This window comes from Protopterus annectens, chromosome 8.part0 (genome assembly GCF_019279795.1).
Source record: "Protopterus annectens isolate FY-2018-M chromosome 8.part0, PAN1.0, whole genome shotgun sequence".
In the NCBI taxonomy this organism is placed as follows: Eukaryota; Metazoa; Chordata; order Ceratodontiformes; family Protopteridae; genus Protopterus; species Protopterus annectens.
The window spans coordinates 563,698,210-563,724,990 of NC_056741.1; the positions used below are offsets into that span (position 1 = coordinate 563,698,210).

General features: G+C 36.5%; 1 gene segment (V, D, J or C); it reads right to left on the bottom strand.

Annotated features, from left to right (window-relative positions):
• Positions 1-24,304, bottom strand: part of LOC122808929 — a 285,071-nt gene extending 260,767 nt beyond the window's left edge. Inside the window, 1 exon segment of the C gene segment in view lies at positions 24,248-24,304. Within this exon segment, the coding sequence occupies positions 24,248-24,302 (55 nt within the window).
• Between the last annotated feature and the right edge of the window lie 2,477 nt (positions 24,305-26,781).

Below are 26,781 nucleotides of genomic sequence, written 5' to 3' on the forward strand. Positions count from 1 at the left end.
AGGACAGCACATTGCTCTTATACAAAGACATTATTTAAGAAAAGTAAGTGTTTTCTTAAGTAATGGCATTGTACAATAGCAATAACCCACTTCTGGCTTCGCCCTTCTGACCAAACCACACCAACCGTGAATAAATCCAGCATTACCCACACCCAGGCATGGGTTATTGCTTAATTAAATCTACTATTTTGCAGTTCACATCAAAATATGAGCAGATATTACCTCTGTTACCTGATAATAGGCAGACATTTTTCAATATAGAGACTTCAAGATAGAGATGATTAACACTCTTGGGCTTTTAAATTAGAATGGTAATATCTTAAAGGACACTACAGAGACAGCAACATATTCTAATGAACACTTTATCTCTTTACTACCTGTTTATAGTTCACAGGTGATTGTGTACCTATTCATCAGGACCTTGTCCCTTGAGATCATACTACAAGGCAACTAGTTAATAAGGCTCTTATGAGACTACAGTGTAGAGCCTGATGAGATATTTGGATATCTCATACACAGGGTTAGAAAGTTTCTTCAATTTCTCTTGATAGAAAATTTTATTTCACTGCTTAGGAAATGTTATGTGTCATGTGAATGGAAAAGAGCAAATGTGATATCTAAATGTAAACCTGGTTCTAGAGAGCTTCCACAGAAGTTCTACAAGTTCAATCAATATACCAGAGAAATATTTTGAATTTGACTTGACAAAAATCATAAAGTAAAACTAAATACATCAGAGACTTTTATATATTTTGCAGCATGAATTTCTACCTCTCAGATCATCTTTAAGTATCATAACTGGCTTCCATGATGCTCTTATTATGACAGTGAACTGTGGACTATCTGTTGTTGCAATTTATTTGGATCTGTCTAAAGATTTTGTCATACTATCACAATGTGGCATCATTAGTGGATTGACTGCCTGTGATGTGGATCCATTTATTGTTGAAAGGATTATACAGTGGATTGAGGGAAGGCAACCGTGAGTAATTGTTCTGGACAGCTCATTGCCATGGAATATGCCATTAGGGCTCCACGTGAGATAGTTCTGGGGCCATTCTGTGGTACATGGCCATATGCCTTTTCCAAGTCCACAAAACACATAGATAGTACGTGTCCTTAATGGTCTCTTTTTCTACTTTACAAAGTTTAAAAAAGTTTGGGTTTCAAAGTATGCAGGTGACAGTAAGTTGGGGAGAGCAATACCCTCACTTGATGATCATAACAGGCTCAACATTTACCTTGAATTAGTAAGTAGGGGAACTCCAATGACTTCTCTAACTTTCGCCCTATAGCTTTACTATCCCCTATTGCAAAAATTATGGAAAAGTGTATCCATAAACAACTTCTTAACCACCTTCTCCAGAACAACCTACTTGCCAACTGTCAACATGGTTTCAGACCTTCCCACAGCACTACCACTGCTCTGCTGTCATTCACTAACTGCATTAACAACAACCGCAACAAAAATCTTCTCTCATCTGCAGTTTTCATTGACTTATCTAAAGCTTTTGACATGGTTAATCACCAACTACTCCTCCATACACTAAACTCTCTTTCACTCGATCCTCTATCTATGAGCTGGTGCAGATCCTACCTTGAAAACCGCCAGCAGGCTGTACTCTGGCAAAATAAACTATCAAATCACCTCTCTATCTCCCTTGGGGTCCCACAGGGCTCAATACTAGGCCCACTCCTATTTTCCATTTATATTAATGACCTGAGTTCTGCTATTCCTTACTCCGCCTGTATTCAATATGCAGACGACTCTACCATAATCTGCTCAGCCTCCTCTCAAACTGAACTTCATAATCTTACTCAAAAGCTTTCAACACTGTAGAACAATGGTTCTCACACCGCTGCCTCCTCTTAAACCCCAAGAAAACTAAACTACTACTCTTTACACCAACCCGAAAGTCCACCTCTTTCCATTTCAATCTCACTTCTAACAACGGTACTCTTATCACTCCTGAACCAACCACTAAACTGCTAGGAATAACAATAGACAACAATCTTAACTTTGACACTCATATAAACACCACAATAAAATTAGTTAACAAAAAACTAGAATCCCTTTACAGAATTAAACCCTATCTTACACCAGAAGCTAGGACCACTATAGCCAAAACTCACCTAACCTCCACTCTCCTCTATGCTTCTCCTATATACACAATCTCTCTAAAAACAACCTCAATAAACTAGCAACATCCTATAACAATATTGCTAGATTTGCAACAGGCTCTCCATTTAGAACCCATCACTGCCTAAATTTACGACATCTAAACTGGCTAGAACTACTTAACCAGCTCCAACTTCACCAGCTTACAATAATCCACAAGACCCTGTATCAACCTAGCAACACCCCAATACTCTCTACCCTAATTACACCTTATAATAATCTCAAAAATCTACGCTCCTCAAACAAACTACTGATCAATACTACTAAACCCAACAACTCAGCAGGTGAATCCTTATTCTCGAACGCTGTTGGAAAAATATGGAATAAACTACCATCAGAAATCACTTCTCAGTCTTCTCTCTCACTTTTAAAAAGAACCTAAAACTATACTTCAATAAACACTGGCTATGCTCCTGTACTAACCCAGACTAATTATTTTCCTATCCTCTATACCTCACCCTACATCCTTTCTTTTCTTCCATTTACATATTCTTTAAAATACTATTATACAACATATATGTATCTTGCACCTGATCATGTAATCACTAAGTGTTTTGCAATTTGTATGTACCTGTGGGTGGGGGGAGGGGGGATAAAAAAAAAATATATATATATATATATATATATATATATATATATATATATATATATATATTTTTTTTTATTATAATTAGCTTTTGTAATACTTGCTGTTTTATAATATCTGTAATAACTTCTGTTTTAACTATGTATGATTTCTTGGAGCTTTTCTCCCCGGGCCTCTACTGAAAATGGACATGTATCCAGCTAGACTAGCCTGGTCAACAAATGTAAAATAAAAAAATAAAATAAATAAAATAAAAAATAAATAAAAAAATAAATAAGAAGATTATCAGATTTAATATAAAAATCCCCTCACAAACAAAGTCCTCAAGATTGCAAAACTGTATGAAAGATGCATCTTCTAGGAAGGGCAGGCCAGTGGTGACTATAAACTTAGGCTATTATGAAATCTGCACATATTGTTAATAATGACAGTTTTAGAATAAAACTCAGTTTTTGTGCATTTACAAAGTATGACATAAGAATGTTAAAACTCAAGCAAAGGAAATTTACAAAGTAAATTTTTTGTCTGGCATGCCACTCATATCAGGAAAGATCAGTGAGATTAAATCTGTTTAGTTTATTATACATATTCCTAAAGGGTAAACTATGTGTCCTTCAAGACCCTTAGGGACCATTTTCTCCAGACTTGATTTTTAGCTTGGAAACAGAACCAGAAACAGGATATTTCTGACCCTAGCACTAATAAAATTATGGAATCACATTCTGGTGGGCATATAAAAATCAGTCAGTATTGCACAGTTTAAAAATTAATTTGACCCACAGAATTGAACTATGAAATCTTTAGAGAATTTGGGGAAGTCTATATTCTTTGAAGGTTGAATGATCTTATAAACATATGAATTTATTTTAAAAAATGGTGTTTAAGGACATTCTACGCTTACACAGTTGTCATAATGGTTAAGGTCTTTATCTCTCAAGCACAAGATACAGGGATTGATCTTGACCTCCAATCAATACCGTTGTGGAGTCTGCATGTTCTCACTGTGTCTCTGTGGTGTTCCTCCCACCTCCCAAAATGTTGGGTGTTTCTGCCTCAAATTCACTCAAAAATTTAATGGAAATTTGTGATGGCTATTTTAGGAATTACCTTTGCTGTACAGTACACTGTAGACAAGATATTACAGACTGTGTGCTGTGTCAGGTTAGCCACTCAATGGTTTAAAGACTGGCTGCAGGTAATTTGGACTAATATTGCCAAATGGCATAAGTAATCCATGACTACAATTTACCACTGGGGTTCAAATCAGTATCTCCACATAATCATGAAAGATTTCCAAAATAGTTAGAGGGTCTGTATGTGATACCCTTTCAAGTATCACACAGTGACAACGCTAGCTTGGCTATTTTTTTCATGTAGTTTTTACTAACTTCCTGAAGAAGGTCACAAGCATTGTAGACAACATTCATTGCGTTCATATCAGTAGCTGGCCAACATCAGGTACAACGTGAGTGCTCAGTTCTTGTAGGTGAGTTACAGAGTTCAGTCAGGATAATTATTTATGTCAGGAACAGTCTGTTGGTTTTGCAATTGCACCACTTCATGGTTTAAACTGCCCTTTGATGACAGTTTCTCACACACATCATTATTTTGAGACTAGTCCTGCCCAGTCCTTGTCTATTTGCTTCTTTTCTATCTCAAAGTCTTTCCTTCTTTCATCTTGAAAATGTACGACTCTGGTATGTTTGTATGGCCAGTCGAAGCAGCTTAATCTAATATTCTCATCAGTTCAGGCAATGTCTGATCTGTTACAGCAGCAGTTTTGGTTTTGTTGATGAGCTTTCTGCCAGACTGATTGCCCATTCGGTATTTTCCCAAGCTCAGTTGAACAGATTATGTTGGTATTTTTGTCTTCATTCTCCTCATCATCAGCAGTTGTGAGCTTAAAGGTCCTATTGGATGTAGTGGATTGCACTTCTCTGTTCACAGACAACAAGATAAGAGCCTGCTTCAGATATACAAACATATTTTCATGATATGTTTCACTGTTTGGATAATTTAAACATTAGATTACAGATGTTTTGATGAAGACATTATGTACTGAAATTCCCAGTTTTCGGACAATGCATGAAATTCTTGACTAACAAACTGTTGTCTATTATCAGAGGTGAGAGTGTCATTGTGATACCCTGGCATAACAGATTGTATCAATATAATTATTGGTTGTGAACAGGTATTTTCAGACTGATGTCCTCAAGATACTTTGAGTAGTAGTTAACACAGATTATATACAAATTGTCCTTCAACTGAGACACATCAGCAGCTACATTATTTCATGGTCTGTCTGACATTTCTTAATAACAGAGTCTTTAGTATTGCTTTTGTGGTAGATATTACAAATCAGACAGTTTTTTTGCCATACCTTATTACAAATCAGACAGTTTTTTTGCCATACCTTCTGTTTGACAAGGTGCACCAGGCAAGAACATTTTATCATGTGTCCTTTATTTACACTTTACTTTGCCCAGGAGTACTTTATCGCTCTTACCTTCCTTTGGTAATGTAATTAAGTTAGCACAATCACTGTTATTCTATTTCAATAACAGTTCTTATGAATGTAATCATAAGTATAGTTCATTTGAACTGGTAATGGATTTTTTTCTCTTGTCATTAGGTCCTTGATATCAAAAATTTTAATCACTGTAACTCTTACTTATTCTCAATATAATAGTTAAAGTCATGAAGTAATTTGACAAGTCCTGTAAATAAGTCAGCATATTATTCAAAATGCCAAATGAAACATTTAAATTTGAACTTGAACTTGATTTTACATGCACACTTTGTCCTCACAATTCCACATTGCACTATGTTTTTGAGGCTTAATAAACTATGCTGGACAAATCTGCAAAACTGTAAATTATGATCTTCATGAACATGCAAATCATTTCCTCTGCATCTTGATTGACTTCATTGCTTCCACTAGAACTCTACACTTGCATCTCCATACTCTGAGTTCACTTTACCATGCCCAACATATTAGGCTGTTATACTGCCAACACTTGAGACAGTAAACTGTATTCTTTTTTTCATATACATAATGCAACTCAGTCTGACCAGTGGTTTCAGTATATGACCAGAATAATTCAGTAATGATGCTTTTGATTTATACAGTGAGCTTCTCAAGATTATTTCTTTGAATGTACTGTCAGTAATCTGGTATCTAGCTTAAATAAAATAAACTTTCTCTTTACAGACTGTTTTTGGGCCAGTGAGTTTTTAATTTTTTTTTTAAATTTTACAGTAGTGATGCTTCACTGCGCATATGTTTTAATATAAATATTAACTGCATCCACAAACAGATCATCCACTGCCTTGTGTGGGTTAGTTAGGGAACAAAGTCAGCAACTTCAGAATCAGCAGTCTTATTTAAATCAGTCAATTACAAATTTCTGCCCTTTTTCTTGATTTACTTGAGAAAAATGATTTGGCCATCCACTTTTCCTACATTCTCTGTTAATAGCTAGGCATGGCTTCCTATTGTGCTGATAATCCCATCTTGAAAAAATAATACATGCTAAGCTGAATGCATATAATTTTTATTTTTTATTTTTATTTCCCCTTCCTCTCCCTCATAGTCTCACTTAGCCCTCTGTCTGCTGTCCCTGGTTGCCATGTCCAGATAGCCCCAAATTCTCCAATTACTCCTCTCCAGGCAGTTCCCAATGTAAGTCTAATGGTGGTTAGGTCTCTGACTTCCTAGAGAGTTACTTGTGTGGTACTCATAAGGAGCCTGCCCAGGATATAAGGATGCCTTAGAAGATATGAGACATGGCTTTGGGAGCCTTAAGTTCTGCATTTGCCAGTTAACAGTTCCTAACTGGCCCTATCTCCCCGTATGCTGACATAGCCATCCATTAGCCTGGGTTTTTAATGAGATGTGACCTGTGAGGACATGCTTGCCCCAGGCTCTAGACAGCCCTGTCTCCTTGGTAATCCCTCTTAGCCAGTGCATGATATCACAGCCTCTGCCTTCACCAGAGCTCAGCATCAGATATTGTCAGCACTCCTCCTTCCCAGGATAGCCACAGCATTCCTCCCTGCTAGCTCCATCAAAACCAAAGTCATTACTCAGTCATGGGTCATCTTGAGTGTAGTCAAAGCGTTATCCATTTGTGAAACAGTTATTGGTGTGAATGCTTGTCATTTTAACTATTTTATCAGGCTCATGCATAACAGTACTATCCTTCACAGATATACTGTTTGAATCATTTTTCACTTTGCATTCTGTCTTGAATTGTTGTTCTGTCAAGTATCAACAGACTAACTTCATTTAAATTTTGTATACATCTAAATCTTCATTAAGTTCCCTTTCATCTGCTGCTCTTCAAATATTTATAGCTTTTCCACGTGTCAACTCAGACTCATTTTGCTACTTACTTTCCCATGTTTTGATGCCACAGATAGTTATCCTCCAACAACAAATCAAGCAGTTTATCTAACTCACATTCTTTAGTTCTATGGCTTAATTCAGTCACAAATGCATCAACAGATTCATCTGAATCATGATTTCTAGTGAAAACTTTATGTTGAATAGGTGATTAGTACTACTAATGGAACATGGTTTTAATAGCAACAAAATCAAGCTGCTGATTTTAATAATATTAAAAGTATTACATTCTCCATTTGCCATATTTCCAGCCAGTTGAAGAAACATTGCAATGTACACTTCTTTTCTAAGATAAACCTTAAGCAATCCTGTAAAGGTTGAATTTCTGCATCTGTTACTTTCATCTTTGTGCCACTTTACCTCCTAATAACAGGAATTTTGATGGAGAGAGAGAAAGAGAGAAGCAAGATGAAAATGCGACAAATAATTCTGCAGCTGCATTTAATAGAAAGTGGTGAAACATGGGAACAGTAAAGGATTCTCAACTCTACTGAAAAGAATAGTAAGAATTGTATTGTTTTGGCTTGGCTTTATAGAATTTTCTTATTATTTCATTACTGTTTTGAAATTTACTGCTTTTGATGCTGAATTGTTTTATTATATAATGGCATATAATGACATGTATTGATGCCAAAGATTGTTGTTGCATCACATTACAGATTTTATTTCACATTTTGTGTGCTTGCTGCTCCAGGATATGCTCACTTCTAATTGCTCCCGGTGATATTGCAACATTCGAATAAATCACTGTGGAGTATTTCAATCAGAGTCAACGTTTAAAATTGTGTAGGCAGTGTTGACTAGAAAGCAGAATTGCAAACTGATCAAATATTATGAAAAGTGAAATGGTGACTGTTACAATCTTGTTTGACACCAAGTACTGTTTCTAGGCTAGTGGATTCAGTTTCACCTTGTAGATATTTTCCCACTTGAAGGCCAGATACAAATATCAAGGAGACAGTATGTGGTCAGCCTTTCAGTTTACTAAATGGCAGCATCTGAACAAGTAAAACAGCATCAGCTTATGTCCCACATGCAGCCTAGCATTGTGGGATACTTAAAGAGATATTACACTATACATTATGGATAGACTATTTCACTTAGATGTTAACAAATAAATACATAAAAGGTTAAAAGAAAGGTGTAGAAATAATAATGGTTGTATTCATTGCATATATTAATGCTACCTTATAGCTTCATTGGTTCTTACATGCATTCTAGGCTAATGGCCACTTAGGCCTTTATAACCCTAGTTATGCAACCCAGCTGTATCCCACAAGTTATTGTACTTTGTACCTCAGCACCTATTCAACATCTAGTGTTTGGAAGTCAATGCCAATGTTAAGGGCCTCTGGCTTACCAAGCTTGCAGATGATTTTTGTCTTACAGAGCACATCTAAGACTTGCTCCCTACTGCTCGTTGGAGGGATTATGTTAGATAGCATTTCCTTAGGAGACAGCTGCTGGTGACAGGGGGTTAAAGTTGAGCTGAGTTTGTCAGCCAGAAGATTTGCTATATCTTCTGGTTCCATGAACTTGACTTCATTTACCTTTAGTTCAGCGCACTGTTGTGTACTACCTTTGAGGTTTCAGATGTAGCAAAGAAGGTCTTATGGTTGTTCTTGGCCTGGGACACTATCTTTACCCCAAAATTTGCTTTGTTGAACTTCATTAGTCTTTTAAGTTCTCTATTCAGTTTGATGAGAGAGTTTTTATCCTTTTTGGTGTTACACTTCCTAATTTTAGCTATAACTTTTTTTTCTTTTGTTCTACAACCTGTTTAAATTTGGATTCTTCCAGAGTAGTTAATTTTTTAAGTTAGGTTTTGGCTTACTTCTGGTAGGCACAACCATCTCTATGCAGTCACTGACATGGTTGTACAGAACTTCTGTGAATAATTCCACATAAGCTGCTGTGTTATTTGGATTTGGATGGACTTCATTTTCGACAGGGTATCACTTAATAGAAGGCAGTTTGCCATGGAGTAGTTTCTAAATGTTACAGGATTTGCTGGGGTTACAGAATTGGTTATTATTTTGAAGGAGACTGCTTTATGGTCTGACCTTAGCAGAGAGGACACAACACAGGATGTGGTGGGGTGTTGCAGCATTTATAGTGGATTAATTAAAGTCCCCCATGAGTACAGTGTTTGATTGAATGGTGAGTATTCCCAATAGGCATACATATGAGCTATAGCTTTCATGGGACAAAGTGAGTGCCTATAGCTTGCTAGGATATATGGTATGGGACTTTGTCTTTGGTAATCTGGACATGGTAGAACTGCATTGTATCATCCTGTTTAACCAACCTAGATATATCATGTAGATTGAGACAGCTTCACATTTAGTGCCTATCCCTGCTGTTGCAGGTCAAAATATGTGGAAGGCATATTTTGACCTGCTGTTGCAGGTCAAAATATGTGGAAGGCATGGAAGCCTTTCACTGCCAGGGTACTCTCTGTGGCTTTAAACCATGCCTCAGTAACTGCAAAGATGTTCACATTCACCAAGGTGGAGACAGCTTGGAGGGAGTGGAGCTTCTTGTTTAGTCTCCTGGTATTGAGCAGTAACACCTTTAGAGTTCCTTGGGTACATTTTGCTATGCTGGAAGGTTTGTCAATTTGGCATTGCCTAAAAAGGCTGCATTGAGGAGGACAATGTTTAGCTAATATCTGAAAGCCTAGAGGGGACAGGTGCAGACCATCCTTGGCAAAGCAATGTGGTTTGTTAACAATGTCCTCCCACACTGACAAATATTGCATCTCTCTAGAATGACACAAGAAACTAAGCCAATTGTTAAAGTTAGCTATTTTCTGTTCATACTGTGGCATCATCCTTTGTGAATGTAGAGTTCTGCTCAGTGCTAGGCATATAGAAACCTGTGACATATAGCCCAATATATCTATAATTTCTCTCTTTATATAATCTAGGGAGGTATGTCTCAGGTCATTTACACCTACATGGACTGTGACTTAAACTGGTACCTGTGGTGCAGTGACTTGAGTGTATGTGTAACATGGCAGATCATGGCACCTGACAGGCAACTGACCCCTACTTTCTCCTTGTTCAGCCTGGTGAGTTGGGCATTAGTATGTCATATAATGGAGTCTCCCTTGATTAGAGTCCTGTGTAGTGAATTGGCTTACCTTATGGGCTTGGTAGTTGAGGCTGTACTGGGTGTGGCTGCATGTGCAGTGTTAGGTGTTGTTTCTGTTCAATGCTTTCAGGTTTGCTGAGGATAATTTTTGCAGATGGAATGTCTGGGAGGTGTTTGGGGTTTGGGAAGATTGTACTTACATGCCTCAGCATAATTAGGTCTATTTGTGTGGTGCATACTATGTGTTGTGGTGCAGCATGGGTGTTTCTGTCAACCAGATTATTATTATGAGTGTTTGTCCAGGAGAGTTTTGCCTCCAGAGACATTGTGTTTATACATCTTTTACATACTGTATTTGTTTCTTTGAGGATTAAATAGTTATCAGTGAACATTAGACAATTGCTACATAACTTAAATATACCCATATCCAAACTATCCAAATTGGCTGTGGAGAAATTGGAAAAGTGCATATCCAGGATGTCAGGTCCTTTTCTGGGTGAGCTGCAAGAGTGCGGTGCATGTGAAGTTAATAGAGGGCTGACTAAGGTGCTTTATGAGCTAGAGACAATACTAGGCTATATAATACTAAATTCAAGGGACAATGCTCCTCAACATTCAGACTAGCTGTTCTGTGCTATACAATGTGCAAAGTAGTTCCTATTTACTCACAGAGTTTCTGGTACAGTTTCAGAGGTGGTTATACATGGAGAATTTAGTTATTAGGTGTCTGCATCTTCACAGGGATCTACTAACCACTGTTGCATGATGGGCAGCAGCTCACAAATGCTCCAAATTTATACAGGCACTTAAAACACAGGGAACTGGCTTCTAAGTCCACTGGCCAATAAAACAACTACACTTACAGCTGTCTTAGGTGTTTCCCAACTCACATAGACCAGGCCAGTACCTACTGCCAGTAGTTAGAATATCTCAGCCCTCTTAATGTAAAAACACAGAAAAGATTTCTTGGGGGTGTAATATTACCACAAAACAACTTAAACAAACTAGACTTTAAAATTATTTAAAGTACAAAATCAACAAATAAAGCAAAAATAAAACAGCAATACACTAAAACAGTTAACTGAAGTGCAACATCATCTCTGTGTCACTGCTGGACAGAGGCACAACAAACTAATGGGCACAGTATTTTTTCATATAAGGGGTGGCGTAAGCCACAAAAATTTGGGCTAGGCTTATAAATGCCTTAGGGCAGATAGCCTAGTATAAACCTATGAACCTATGAACCTATAAGATAAATCTCTTATTTGCTAAGGATGGGTCAGGATTCATTTACAGTATAGTAAGTAGATGGGAACTTTCAGAAAATGAGCAAGAGCAATTTTTAGCAAAGGAGGTTCAGTCAAGAGCAATACTGGTTTGCTGGGTGGGCACTCAGTATCATGGGTCTATGTAAAACACTGGGTGGGAAAAGTACTTAAATAGCTTACACAACAGACAACAGCAATGAAAAAATGGAGGGAGGGACTTTGGAAGTCAGATTACCAAAGGGGCAGAGGCCGAAGGCACAGTCTTTTAAAACCACAGCAGAAAAATGGTTGGAGGGTTGGAAAACATTTTCAAGGAAGAAACAGGCTAGCTAGAAAGCTATCTAATCAAATAAAGCCAATATATGAGCTCTGTTCCCATGACTCTGACCCCAAGCAGGTTCGATTTTTAGAAACTTTAACTGAATGTCTAAATGTGGGAGGGGCAGACACAAAGAGCGGAGGGACCAGAAAGACGCTGTAATGTAACTTTAAACTGGTAAATGATAAGCAGAATTCAAACATCTAGCAGCAAAACTGGAATATAAACAGCTGTAAAAGCAATGAACCACCAGTCCTGGAACATAATTTACAATACTCTTACTACTGCAATTTCACCACAGAATAGGGCACCAAACCATGCAGAAATGTATCAGCAACAATGCTTATGGAAAAATGCAGTAACAAATGGCTAACAGAATCGCAAATCAGACAGTAGTTCAGTTATGCCACAACTATGAATGAAACTACAAGACTAAGACCCCGGACAGAGTTCCAAATATAAGCAGCAATCTCTTACAAGTAAGTCTACTTATGGAGATAGAAATGCAGTGTAATGTTTAAATGATGCTAAGATCTTGTAGTAATTCACACAAGACTAAGGTCCCATAACAAACTGAAGACATGCAAGTAGATAACTTTTTGTTTTTGGATAAAGCATGAAAAACAGCAGTAAAGTACAAGAACATATCACCACACAGGTCACTATAAGTGCAACTTAAAATATTTAAGCAGAGATGAAACAAAAGCTTTTTTTCTTTTCTTTTTGATGAAATGCTTATTTTTCTACAGGTGAGGGCTTTTCATACTTCTCTGAATCTTGCATAAAAGATCCTGAGTGGGGGTGGCTTTGGGATGGATATATTGTTGTCTGTGATGGATTATATATTCACTAACGTGGTAAGTGAGCTAAGCCAAATTGTCATTTTCAGTCACAACCCAGACCCTACTCATAACAGTGGCATTTTTTTGTTGATAACCAGGTAAGCCCACTGGACAAAAATATCCATTTTCAGTGGTGAGCCAGAAGTAATGACTGGTTTAGTTACCTTCTCAGGGTCACACAATATGTAAAGTGAGGTGGAAGGAATCAAGACTGTACCTTCAGTTACAGATAGCAGCTGTTTAACAACTCTGAGCATTAATCTTCACCACTAGCTTCCAGGCACCCATTATATATAATTAAATAGTATAAGAAGAGAAAAATACAATGAATAACAATTTTCAGTACAAAGATACAATGAATGTGACATACACCATGATAAAAGGTACATTCTAGTAGCCTTATACCAAATTCAGTCAGTGAAGCTACTATAAACTTGAAATCCTTACTGATGTCTAAAGAATACAAGCAATAGAAGCTAGGAATGGGGTTTACAGGGAATGTCAGATTGTTGAACAAAAGTATACAGGATAAAGTTTAGTGTGATAACTGGGTCACAAGGATGTGGTACATTTCTGGAGTGAGAGCAAACAAGTTTCAGTGAAGAGGAATGAAGGCAGCAGAAGGACCTGGAATAAAACTGCTGAAAAGAGAGTAAGAAAATATAACTAAATTACTGGGTGTCAAAAGATGCATTGTGCAGAGATTTGTGGTAATTTGTGAAGATGACTATACTGGGTGGAGAAATAGGAAATTCAGAAAGGGAGCAAGCAAGATGAGAGTGGGTAAGTCACAGGCAGTTCAGATATGAGTATATAGCAAAGGAGTAATAGATGAAGTTAATTATTATAAAATGCCAGAGATCTGTGTTTTACTCTTATAAGAGCCATATTTAAATCACATAACTGAATAAATTGTGACTGACTAAACAATGTAAAAATCAGGTGAATCAATAATTACACAGAATATGGCTATCCTATTTATTATTAATATTCTCAGTAAGAGGGCTATAATGGACTGTGAATCATTAAAAAAGAAATCTGAAAATTAAATATAATGTGGAATGCCAATAAAGCAATCAACACACATAAATTAATTGAATAAAGTATTAAAACACAGTCACTTGGATTCAGAACCACTGTGCATTGTGGTAGCTGAATCTGCATGAAGAATGGCTACCTGCTGTCAGAATAAACACTTCGAGGTCCGGTGGTTTTGAAATTGTGAGCGTTCGTGTTTTTAAACTTTCGCTCATATGATATAGACCAGGTTTCATCAGTAAAGACTTTCACAGCTGAATAACCATACCTGTTATCAAAATATTTAAAAAGACTTAATCATGTGACTCTAAACACATGATACAACTTAGAATTAAACATTTAGCTATATTTTAAACCTTATAACAAATATGTCATCCTCAGTATTTACATTATAAAAAACAAAGCGCATAATCTAAATCTAAATGCAAGACTTCAAATATATAAAGAAGTATGGACACCCATAATAATGGAAGTAGGATAAAATAACCTAAATTCACCATCTATAAACATTCCTTCCCATTTGAAGTATTATGATTTCTGGATTGTATCTTATCAATTCCCATGAAGACAAATCAGCTCTTGTGTTTGTAGTGGTATGTTTGTAGAATACATTATTATTATGGTCTGAACAAGCTGATAGTGAAAGTGCTTACTTCTGTTTTACTGTCTTGGATTAAACATTTTCACTTTTTTTAAAGCCAAAAATGTGAACTCAGACCCACAAAAGATTGCTGGTGGTGCTGTAAAAGTTAAACACTTTCTTTTGTTTAATATGAACGAACTTCTTCAGAACTTCTTCAGAACAAACAGACATTCTCAGTTACCCATTTAAATACAAATTAATAAATTATTCATCCAATCACATCCAGTACCCTAAATTAGAACTAATTTCAAGTAAATAATGACATAAATTAAAAAAAATCATATAAATGCATGTTTAAAAAAGTAAATACATATTTGTCTCTGTGTATACATATTATAAATATACACATAGAACAGTGTTTTTTTTTTACTTGAATGTATCATTTCTCTTAAAAGTTGATGTTAATAATACAACCTAAACCCATTTAAAAGACACTTCACATTTAAAGTGCCATTCAGCCCAGGAATTTATTTATTTATTTATTTATTTTTTATTTTACATTTGTTAACCGGGGGTATCTGACTGAGCCGAAAAGGCCCTTTTTCAGCAGAGGCCCGGGGAGAAAAGCTCCACATAGAAAAATTACAGATACATTTAGTTATTTAGACATGATCAGTATACACACAAATTACAAAAGACATGTTTTTACAGTGGTATGCAGCACATCAACAGTTACAGTGGAGAGAACAAACAAAAAATATTAATTTAAAAATAAAGGTAATTAATAGATTTGTGGTGTACAGCTGAAATTTGGAACATAGGTAGAATACATACATAGTACACAGGTACAGTACATACATTGTAGATTAGCCAGTGTTTGGGAGTAAGATTGAAAACTATTATCAAGTACTATAGGTTTAGTATGTGTACCTTATCTGCTTTCACTAACCTGGGGAGCAATAAAATAAAAAATAAATAAATAAATAAAAATGTTCTGCATGAACAGATGTGTCCAGCTGTAGTGATTGTCAGCATTCTATAAGGGGAATTCACCACCCATTTTCCAAAAATAAACTGTCTTTGGGGGGGTTACGTGAGACAGGGTTAAACCTGTTAAACCTAGACAGTGTAAAATTTGGTCATCTCTTAAAAATACTTGCCATTTTAGCTCTTTAATCTCAAGAGCATTATTATATTTAGTTACATAAGGTGACAAATCAATGAAATCCAAGACAAAAAATACAAATTTCTTAAAATTAAGACATCCCATAGCATGTTTGGCTAAAGTGTTGTCAACATCCTTATTTCTAATGGCCAAACGGTGTTCATAAATTCTTTTATACAATGCTCTAACTGTTTTTCCTACAGAGCTGTGGAATAGTTTATCTTGCTACTTGTTCCACTTGTTATCATTTCTATGAACTCCACTGTGAATACTGAAAGTGTCTGAACCACCAGACAGGGAGGCTAGGAACTCCTTTATGCCTGACATTATGACTGTGTCAGTAGACCACTACCCATGGTCCTCCACTTTTGTGCCATGCAGGTTGCCTTGTTGCAAGACTGTGCAATCGAGTCAATGACCCTTTTACGGACCAGTTCATATGTCCTATTTTGGCCACTAATAGTAATGATCTCTCATAAAAGTTCCCACCAGACATGCTTCCAGAAAGCTTGGTCAGGTCTCTTGTTCCGTAGCATTTGCTGAGCATGCTCATTAAATACCTGCAGTAGGATGTCATTAAATGTCTGGGAGAATTTTCCCTTGTGGTGATGTTCACTGTTAGACACAACAACCTGTAACATCAAGGAAAATATACTTGTAAGCAAGTACCATGCCACACATACTATATCCCTACCTTACCAACATGTGAAAAAGCCCAATGTTGATATAAACCATTTTATATGCCACCTAGGATGTACCACAAGCCATGTGTATGACTGTCACCTCTCTGGCAGTAACTATGGTGTCCTCTGAACAGGGAATCTTACAGAAACACAGATGTATCAGGGCTAGATCAAGTATTAACTGTTTGTGTCTCTAGGTTCCAGTGTCAGTCATACTGCTTATATCTAAATTGTTGTTGAATACAATTGTGGTGAAATTCATCATATTATTCTCCTGTACTGCAGACGTGTCACAGGCCCATCAGTGGATTTGCCTGCCATTGTAAGACAAGCTTCCTGATAATGTTATAAGCCAGGAATGTCAAGTACAATTCACCCTCACAGCATCGTTAACTGGCATATGATGTCTGAAAGTAGTGTGGGCATAGGTGAACAGTAAGCTAATTTCCACTCCAGGACATACCTCAGGATGTGTGGGCAGTGCCCTTTGCTATCTAGATATGGCCTACATGGTTATTTGTGGAAGCCCGCCATGACAACAGTCACAATCTAGACATACATCAATGTGATAAAGAGGTAAGAGGAGGGCACCCAGAAACAAATCCTTCCCAAAAGTAATCCCTGATGCAGTACATGTGCACACACACACACACAAACACACACACACACACACACACACACACACACACACACACACACACACACACACACACACACACACACATGCATGCATGCACACACTGACGCACACACACACACACACACACACACACACACACACACACACACACACACACACACACACACACACACACACACACACACACACACACACACACACACACACACACACACACTCTCTCTCTTTCTCCTCTGCATTTGCAATCCATAATAGGAAATTCTTGTAAAAGGTACATAGACATGCCTGACACTCACACCATGGAGGGATATGAGTACAAAGTCTACTACATGTATGCCTCTTGGAGGCACAAGTGAGATCCCCCGTGACCCCTCAGCACACACTGGCAAATGTACAGCTAACGTGTGACTGTGTCCTCATCAGACAAAAATACAGTTCTCTGAGGACACACACAGAGAATACTGCCCAGTAGGTGTGACCCTCCCTTACAGGGCATTCTACCATGTAGGGCTGCATATGTGAGGTAGATAGAATCAAACAGTACACTTACCATGATATGCATATCAAGAGTGACTGAGATATATGCAGTTCTTAACCTAAACCTGGGCCTGTGTGTCCCACATAGTATCACACACATCAAAACACACTGTACTCTGGTTAAACTATGACATGCCATCACCTGCAAGTGTCATACCATAGCATACATCTCTACCCCTGTTCATATTACCTCAGACAGTATGCACCTGTTGTCTGCTACATCCATTTACTTAACCTCATACTTCAACATAGTTGTAGGTACTTCAGGAAAACAATAGACATATGTACGAAACATATTTAAAATAATGTCACCCTCTAATCACTCAGCTCCACTGACAGCCTGTGTAACTGGAACATTTTCTGCTTTTTCAATGTCTTCTTGCTGAACAGGTTGTTCAGTGGCACGTGCACTCACACGGACACACAACATGTTCAGTGTCTCCGCACAGTCCACATTTTCATACAGATGCCCCACTCAGTGGTGCAGGAGGTAGTGTTGTCATCTCACAGCACGATGTTCTCTGTTTTGATTCTTGTCTGAGGTGCCTTCTATAAGGAGTCTGCATGCCTTCCTCGTGTTCTCATGGGCTTTGTACAAGTTCTCTAGTTTTCTTTCTTTTTCCAAGGACATACAGTAGGTGAACTGAACACTCTAAATCGGCTGTTGCCCAGTTCTGTTTGCCTGTACAGCATGTCACACTGTGCAAGTACAGTTCAGAATTCCAGTTAGTATGTGTCAAAATTTAAAATGAAGTTTATTATTAAGCCTACGACAGCTTAAAGTAGAAATCTACAAATATAATTAGCCTCTTCTTACATGAGTGTATCCAACCTTTTTCCATCTATAACTTCGGGAAAATAGTTCCCAAAATGCATTTTCATTTTGTAATGTCACAACATGGCATGCCGAAATATGGGTAGTCAAGCAACTTTACAATTGTAAATTCTTCTCTGATATGTTCTTTTTGTTTTGCTGATTTATGTAACACAACATAAATAAAGTACAGCAAATTTTATCCTTACAACATTACAAGAGAAATTTCCCTTGCAGGTAGATTCATCCTATTAATATTTAGCATTTTAATTATAATAAAAGGACACATATCATGTGGAACATGCTAAAGCACCCTGTGTATTTTTTCACATGCAGTATTTTTGAAATAACTTTGGACTAATATGTCAGACAACTTCTTTCCTGTGTTCATCTCAAAATGCCTTCATTTCTGTTAAAATTTCATTTGATAAGACTTCAAACTTGTGAGCAATTTTTCCAATTTAGCTTGGAGAATTAACAGCTGAACAAATGATTCCACCCACCTTCATAATTATTACAAAGAAAGCAATGAGGTAGGACAGTCATGTGGTTAGTAGGTCAGTCACGCAGTTAGTAAGACAATCACACTGCTCCTGTGAAAAAGTAGTCAATGTATATAATATTATTTTGGTGGGAGGAGACGAATCAAGGAGTTATTTGCAAAGCATGCTTGTGCAGTATGTAAAATAAGTTATAACAGTTCTCCCATTTAAAGAGGGCCTTACAGTTTACTTATACAGTTGCATACTGTAAGATAACACATAGTATGATCCTGTGGAAAACCAGGTTTTGGTACCTCGCACTTTGTCTAATGGTGTAAGATGCTGTGTTTGTTTCTTTCTGTTGAAGGATGAACAGAAATCCAGACATACTGGTATGGAATAAAAATGGTTGGCAGTATGTGACCAGTATCCGAAATATCAGGTTACATAGCTTAAATTATGGAGTAGTAAGCAAGCTATGAGATCATGATGAAAGTAAATACACAAGACATTTGTGAAGACCCCTGGGAAAAATTTTGCAAAGGTGGCCGTACGTACTTTTGCTATTTCGCTCTTTATGTGTCGATGTTATGGTATTCGCCTATTTGGAGTTTTGATTTGCTAATACAGACCCAAAAGTGCTCCCTACTACCAACTAAACATCAACTAATATGTTCAACAATAATCATTCAACTCTGGTTTAAACAATGCCCCTAAATTTATTATCCACATACATTCTTTTTGAAACAATATTTTATATTTATGTGAACTAGATAAACCCTCCCCTACTACCATATCAATACCTAAAAAAAGAAAATGTGCTGTTGTGTGTTGCAAAGTATGTTTAAACAAAGCACTTCTGGGAAATCTACAATTAATTGCACTAAGATATAAAGCTATCCTCTATTTAAACAGTCTTGAAGTCGGACCGACATAAAAAGACGCACACTGGCAAACTGCCAAATAAAGTACCTATTCACGCTTACAAGTAATCAAATGTTGGATATCAAATACTCTAGAAGTATTAACCAAAGTAAATGAATTGGTTCTAAAAACCAATTTACAGTAGATACAATGACCACAAAATGTACTATCAAAAATTATTTTGGAGTTAATTTGATAAAAATCAACCTTACTCTTCTTAAAACCAGAAAGATGATCACTTACAGTTCTACTTCTACAATAACCAAAATGACAGTTCATATCCAAACACTGTTCAAAGAATGGGTCTGTCTTTAAAACATTACAGTATTTATTAATGACGTCCTTAATTTTAAAAGTATTTTTACCAAAAGTAGTAATTAACCAAGGTATAGCTGAACGACTATCGTGGTTCACCCTATCAGTTGTCTCATTAACCACATTGTTATTTAACAACACCCCCTCTAGATTGTTTAGCTGCTGCATCATAAGCAAATTTAATAATATTTTGATTTTAGCCCCTACTAGAAAATCTTTTGATTAAATTAGAGGCCTGAGATTAAAAACTATTGTCAGAACTACATATACACCCTAATCATAAAAACTGAGATTTAGGGAGGTTATCTATTACATGCCTAGGATGACAACTCACAGCATGCAGCAATTAATTTTTGGTGAATGGCATACAATACAAACTGGTAAAAATGGTCCCATCAATACGTTTTGTTACATTAACATGCAAAAAATCAACATTGAATAAATCTATCTTACCAATAAAATTCAGACCAAAGGAGTTAGTGTTCAAATAATTCACAAACTGACCCCATATTTCTACCGAACCACACCAAAACAGCCCAACAATCATCCAAATAACATCGCCACATGTTGAAGTGTTTCAAATAAGGGTTCCCATCACCATAAATCAATTTAATTTCTAAATAGCCCATAAATGGATCAGAGTATATAGGGGCAAAAGTAGTGTCCATTTCCATACTTTTGATTTGCAAGAACCATTCTGCCTTATATCTAAAAGCATTATGCTCCAAAACAATTCCCAGCAATTTCAGTATAAAATCACCTTGGGTCTCTAACTATATCTGTGAATGTTCAACCCAGTACTTCACTGCTAACAAACCACCTTTATGGGGTATGCTGGTATATAATGACTGTACATCCAAAGTACATAAATAAGCATTATGGGGAACTTGTATGTCATTCATCAATGTATTGGTGTCCTTTCTACATGCCCTAACAAAACTTAAAGAGGTTTCATCTTTGATTCTAAATATACTGACAATGGTTCTGTAAGGGAACCCCTTCCAGAGTTGATTGGTTGACCCGGAGATCTACACACTGATTTGTGGATTTTGGGCAAAATATAAATCATCCACCAAAAGCTGCTGAACCATAGCATCCAAAATGACGCCCTCATTTTTTAGCCTAACCAAAAAAAAAATCAATATAAGTTTTAAATTGCAAAGTTGGATTATGAGGCAGTTTCAAAGCAACCCTTTTCTCTTTAGACAAATTCTGTTTAAAATTTTTAAAGATGTAATTTTAACTTACATGCAATACACTAAGTACCTGTTGTTCAAAAACCTTCACAGCAGGGTGGTATGGTGGGTGGAACATAGACTTTTTAAATCTAAATGAGGCATTAGTAATATTACCCATCGCTCATCGCTGGACATAGAAATATTTCAAATTTAAACTGCGACAACATTTTTTTTTTTGCATCTATAACTGTTGAATACTGAGAAACATAAAATGAAGGAATAAATCCTAAACCTTTATTTAACAAATTAATTTCATCTTGGGAGAAAACATTGGTAGTCAAATTATAAAACAATTGGTTTTCATTATGAACATCATCCACTTTGGAATAGTTAACCACAGTTCCTGTTTCAGCACTCAAGTTTTCATGAATCTTTTGAAGATTACTTCCATGGAGTCTGCCTTTATGTTATCTACCTCCCCTTCTAAAGAGCCTCTAGATTATTTATTAATGGGCAAAGTAAAATCCATAATGCCGCCTGTATCAGTCTCAGTATCCGTATTAGAATTATTAGATGAAAATTCAGAGGTATTGGATCTAGTATTAGCTGCTTCTGAAGACCTTCTTAAAATGGAGCGTACTTTCTTTCTTTTAGGTCTTGTAGTGCTCTCAGTCCCTTCCGTAAGTATGATGGCCCTTTTGACTTTCTTCCATCTGCTTGATAATCTTTCATATCACGCTGATATTTCTTAAGTTTATGATCACTTAGTTCACTCTTGTAACTATTAGCGTCCTGAAGAAAAGAGGCATATTTTTCATCATAACCAGCATGTGACAAAAATGTATGCACCATTTCGCAATTTTAACATTAAGCTTATCAGTTAGTAAAGACAGCTGTTGATGATAATATTCAATCAACAGTGTAATAAACATCTTGGAAGCTGTTTGTTGTATTTGGCAGCATTTCTATACAACATCAGAGTTGTCAGCTCGAACACCTGGTTCCACATAAACACGCAAACCCTGGGAGTAATATTAGCATTCAAAATAAGCCTTCAACAACTTATTATGCCAAACATTAACACACACCATTTTAGTAGCACCCAAAAGCAGTTTAAATTCCTTGTCCACATCGGACCATACTGCAATATTATTATTATCAACACTAGCCATTTCAATCATAAAAACAGTAAAACCATCTTTGTCCATTGAAAGGTTGTTTAAAAACAACCTTAAATCCTGTCTGTCTGACATACTTAATTCCTGGAACATGTAAATGCCACTGAGTATAATAATGTTCCATTAAACGTGTGTGTGTGTGTGTGTGTGTGTGTGTGTGTGTGTGTGTGTGTGTGTGTGTGTGTGTCTGCCAGATTGTTTATTTAAAGTAATCAGAGAAAACAGAGACCTGCTTCCTGAACTAGAGCTCATACAAACTGCTAATATCAATTAGAAACCTTGAGGGAGTTTTTCTTTTTTAGGCCTGCCCCTGCCCCTGTACACACTCAATCTATCCAAGGGGGTGCTGTGCAATGGGCTTGCAGTGTATTGTTTATGCTTCCATCTGTGAGATATGAAACACCCTTGTAGGGAGCACTTCCCATGTGTCTCAAGACTCAACCAGGGATCATCCATGGAGGTGTGCCCAAGCAGCGGGTTTCGCGAAAGTGCACTTTCAATTAAGTGCACTTTCGCGTAACCCAGGGTCTACTGTGTGAGTTTGAAGAAGTGTATTTTGAACTTATACAGCAGACCCACATATATATATATATATATATATATATATATATATATATGGATACAGATATATATATATATATATATATATATATATATGGATACAGATATATATATATATATATATATATTATATGGATGCAGATATATATATATATATATATATATATATATATATATATATATATGTATAAGTGCCACAGTTATAGCCTATATTCAGGAACTGGTGGGTTTGGCATAATTGTTAAGGCCCTTGCTTTGTCAACACAAGGTACAGCATTTGATTATGATTTTGGGTTATTGACTAGGCTTAAAAATAACCCTTCAAGGCAATTAGCCTAGTATTTAGCTATGAACCTATAAAAAGATAGCTTTACTAAACACCCTTCTGATGTAAGAAAGATGCTTAATAATGCTTTGTAAAGGACTTCTCAGTATTGCTAAGTTCCAGTCTTATACAAGTGTGGCATTAACTTCCTTTTATTACTTTTTACTGACAAGGTGAATACCTACTGAATCCTCAAGGCATTGCTTTATGGGTCAAGCCAACATGGCGTGTAATAAATGGATAGTGACTAGTGTAACACTATCTGTGGGGAAGGGATAGATGTGAAGGGTTTAGGATATTATCTACACAATATGTTATTGGCTCGGTACATTTATTAGTTGTGTATATGCTGCACTGTTAATGCTAAATTCTACAGTGATTAAGCATAGCGTACCAGATTCAGAATGACAGGTTACCTGTAGCTGTGGTGCAGAAAATAACTGCAGTGTATTTTAGTGCCTGAACAAAGTCACAGTGTATTCCTTTAAGACAGAGAAAACAAATGTTTTTAACTATGAAGAAGAAGCACTTCTTATTTTAGCCCATAACAGCATGTACCAGCTGCATACTGTGTAACCACAGATGTTCTGGGCTAGTGTCATCAGAGGAAGTTTTTGTCAAGGCTTGTATCACTGTGAGAGGGAAGCTGTAGTACTGCTGACAGTAATAATCTCCAGCGTCCTCTGTCTGAACATTGCTGATTGTAAGGGTGAAGTCAGTCCCAGATCCACTGCCACTGAACCGATCTGGGACCCCAGAGTAACGGTTGCTGGCATAATAGATCAGGAGCTTGGGGCTCTGTCCATGTTTCTGCTGGTACCAGGCTATATTGTTACTTATGCTTGAACTGGCTTTACACTGAACAGTGACAGTTTCTCCTGGCAACACAGATTTAGAGGAAGGAGACTGTGTCATCACAATGTCACCTTCAGCATCTGGGGGAGAAAAAAATAGATCAAATACTGCAGTTCTAAAATACACAGCTTGATACCGTCATTAATAGATTGTATATTAACCATTTTCTTTCCATAGCTCAGCATGTGTTATACAGTGTCACTGGATAAAGTTACATATAAATACCGTAAGATAAATATTATGAAATAATTAAGCCAACATCTGACATTTTTACCTTGAACACATAGTTGCAACAAGACCATCCAGACAAAGTAAGTCACTGAAATCATTGTGTCTGTTCTCTAACTGAATACAGAAAATGACTTGTATCAGAAAAGTGCTGTTTAAATATCCTCAAAGTAGAAAGTAAGGTTGTTTATGCAAACAGATGTATTTATGCAAATAAGCACTTGAATAGTAATAAATATGGGCAGAGCTGATTTCTTCTGTTGATCGGTTATTTCTCAGTTTCTTTTAATGTCCTTCCTGTTAACTGCAGGCAGTTCTATGGGTGATATAATTTCTGCAAGAGAAAGTTAAATGTAATTGTACTAAGACAGGTCATGTCACATAGCTAGTCAAATCTCCTACTGCAGCTATATGTTACTATTTATATGGACACCTCATCTCTCACTAGCACATGATGCAACAAATACCTTGTAAATATGTACACAATTCTTCATCCCCTATAAACCCCTTCCATATTTACTTCCCCCAAATAAAATTTGCCTCCCTATACTTTTCTGGTTTTGCTGTACTTATTGCTCTGTTTCTATTGGTGAGGTATCCAAAATGCTTCACCACATTTTTTGGTAAAACACATTGCTGTCACAGTGAAGTTATGTATAACATACTGGAACTCAATACAGTATCACTGGTTACCTTGCATTTGTGTTGCATTTTGTGTTTGCTTGTAGCAATTGTAAAATAAAATAAAATCAGTCAATCAGTCAATACATCATTAAGCTACATTACTAAAGTGTGTTTCATGCAGTAATTTAGTTTTGTGTGGCTATTAATTTATATGTCTATGTTCTATTCCTATAATATCATCTCAGAAAAAAAAGCTGGAACTGAAAATAAATAAATAATATACTTTCTTTGTAAACAGCCACATATGGGCACATTTGTTGTTTGAATGTGTTAGTCCCACTAGGCCAGTGTCTCCTTTTCAGCAGAGACCTGAAGTGGTATTTACACTGACTATATGAACAAACTAATATTTCATTCTGTAGGCAGTATGGCTTTTAAAGCATTGAGTAATGTGTTGTGGATGAAATTATTTATAACATCAAACTGAGGAGCCCTCTATTAGATTCTCACACGGTCTACTTAAATACAACTAACTGAATTAATTATATACCCAACCTAAAGCTTTCTCATGTATGCAAAAAGGGAAACGTATAAAAAATATTTTTTTAGAAATAATTTGACTTATATAAAGCATAAAATTTATAAAAATGTGTTTAAGTATCTGCTGTCCTTTCTTCTATAACTATATCTTTATGTTTTTTTTAATGTTTGATGTAAGTAGACATACCAGTTTTGAAACTGTTAAATAGGAAATGGAAAAAAAATTGTTATTGCTCCATTATGTGGGATGTGAAAAGCCTCCCCCAACCATCCTAACTTTCATTATGAGGCAATGATGGGGTAACAGCACTTAATTTCAGAAAACACAGTGCTTGCTCTGCCCAATCAGGGTCCATCTTGTCATGTATATTCACAGAATACAATATGTACTTTGCCAAGAATTTGAGAAAAACTATGGGAAGTGTGTATGTGTATATGTATGTGCATGTGTGCATGCACATGCGTGTGTGCATGTGTATGTGTTTGTGTATACTATGAGGTACAAGGTTTTCCTTTGTTAATGGTTCATTATGGAAAATCAAGAGGAAATTTTAAAATAAGATAAAAAATTTAAATACAGAAATATAGATGATTGTGATGATTTGCAAGGGGTACTTAACCAATGCTGGATACTTATTATCTTGCCTTTTGGTAACGCTATTAGCCTCTGAAAAATATCACCCTAATTTCCTTACACACCAAGAGTTGCCTTATGTCTGTACCACCTCATAATGAATGCCCTGATTCTGGAAACCACTGTATAGGTGCAGAAGGCATGTAATAATTTTTCATTACCATTTCAGTGAAACATTGTTACTCATATTACCTCTAAACCATTTCTATTCTATTTCCAAAGTATCAGAAGCAAAGGCACAGGTGATGTCAAGAGGTGACAACACAACATGGTAACTCCTGTGGGGAGGGGCCCACTGCTACCCACTTGTATATTCAGAGGATAAATGAGAAGTACATGGTTCCATGTTCACATAAGTGTAGTAATTTATGACAATATACAAACTGAGAACAAATCTCTCTCTCTCTCTTAGACACACACACACACACACACACACACACACACACACACACACACACACACACACACACACACACCTAACAATCTTCTCTCTCTCTATGCAAGTCCCATTTATCTCGCTCTGTGCACATACATACAACAAACAGACACAGACACACACACACCTGGTTCATGGTCAAATGGGGCCCTAGGCAGGGTAATGGACTGCCCCCCAATCCCCACCCATACCAGTATCTGAATACTTGGACGTCTCTCCTCAATTACCATAAAACACTGTTCAAACCTATCAGTGAGCATACTGTTTCTTTTTTTTTTTACTTTTACAATAATCAGAGAGATTTGGATTTAATTTAATACTGTTATTTTAGATTTGACAGCAAAAC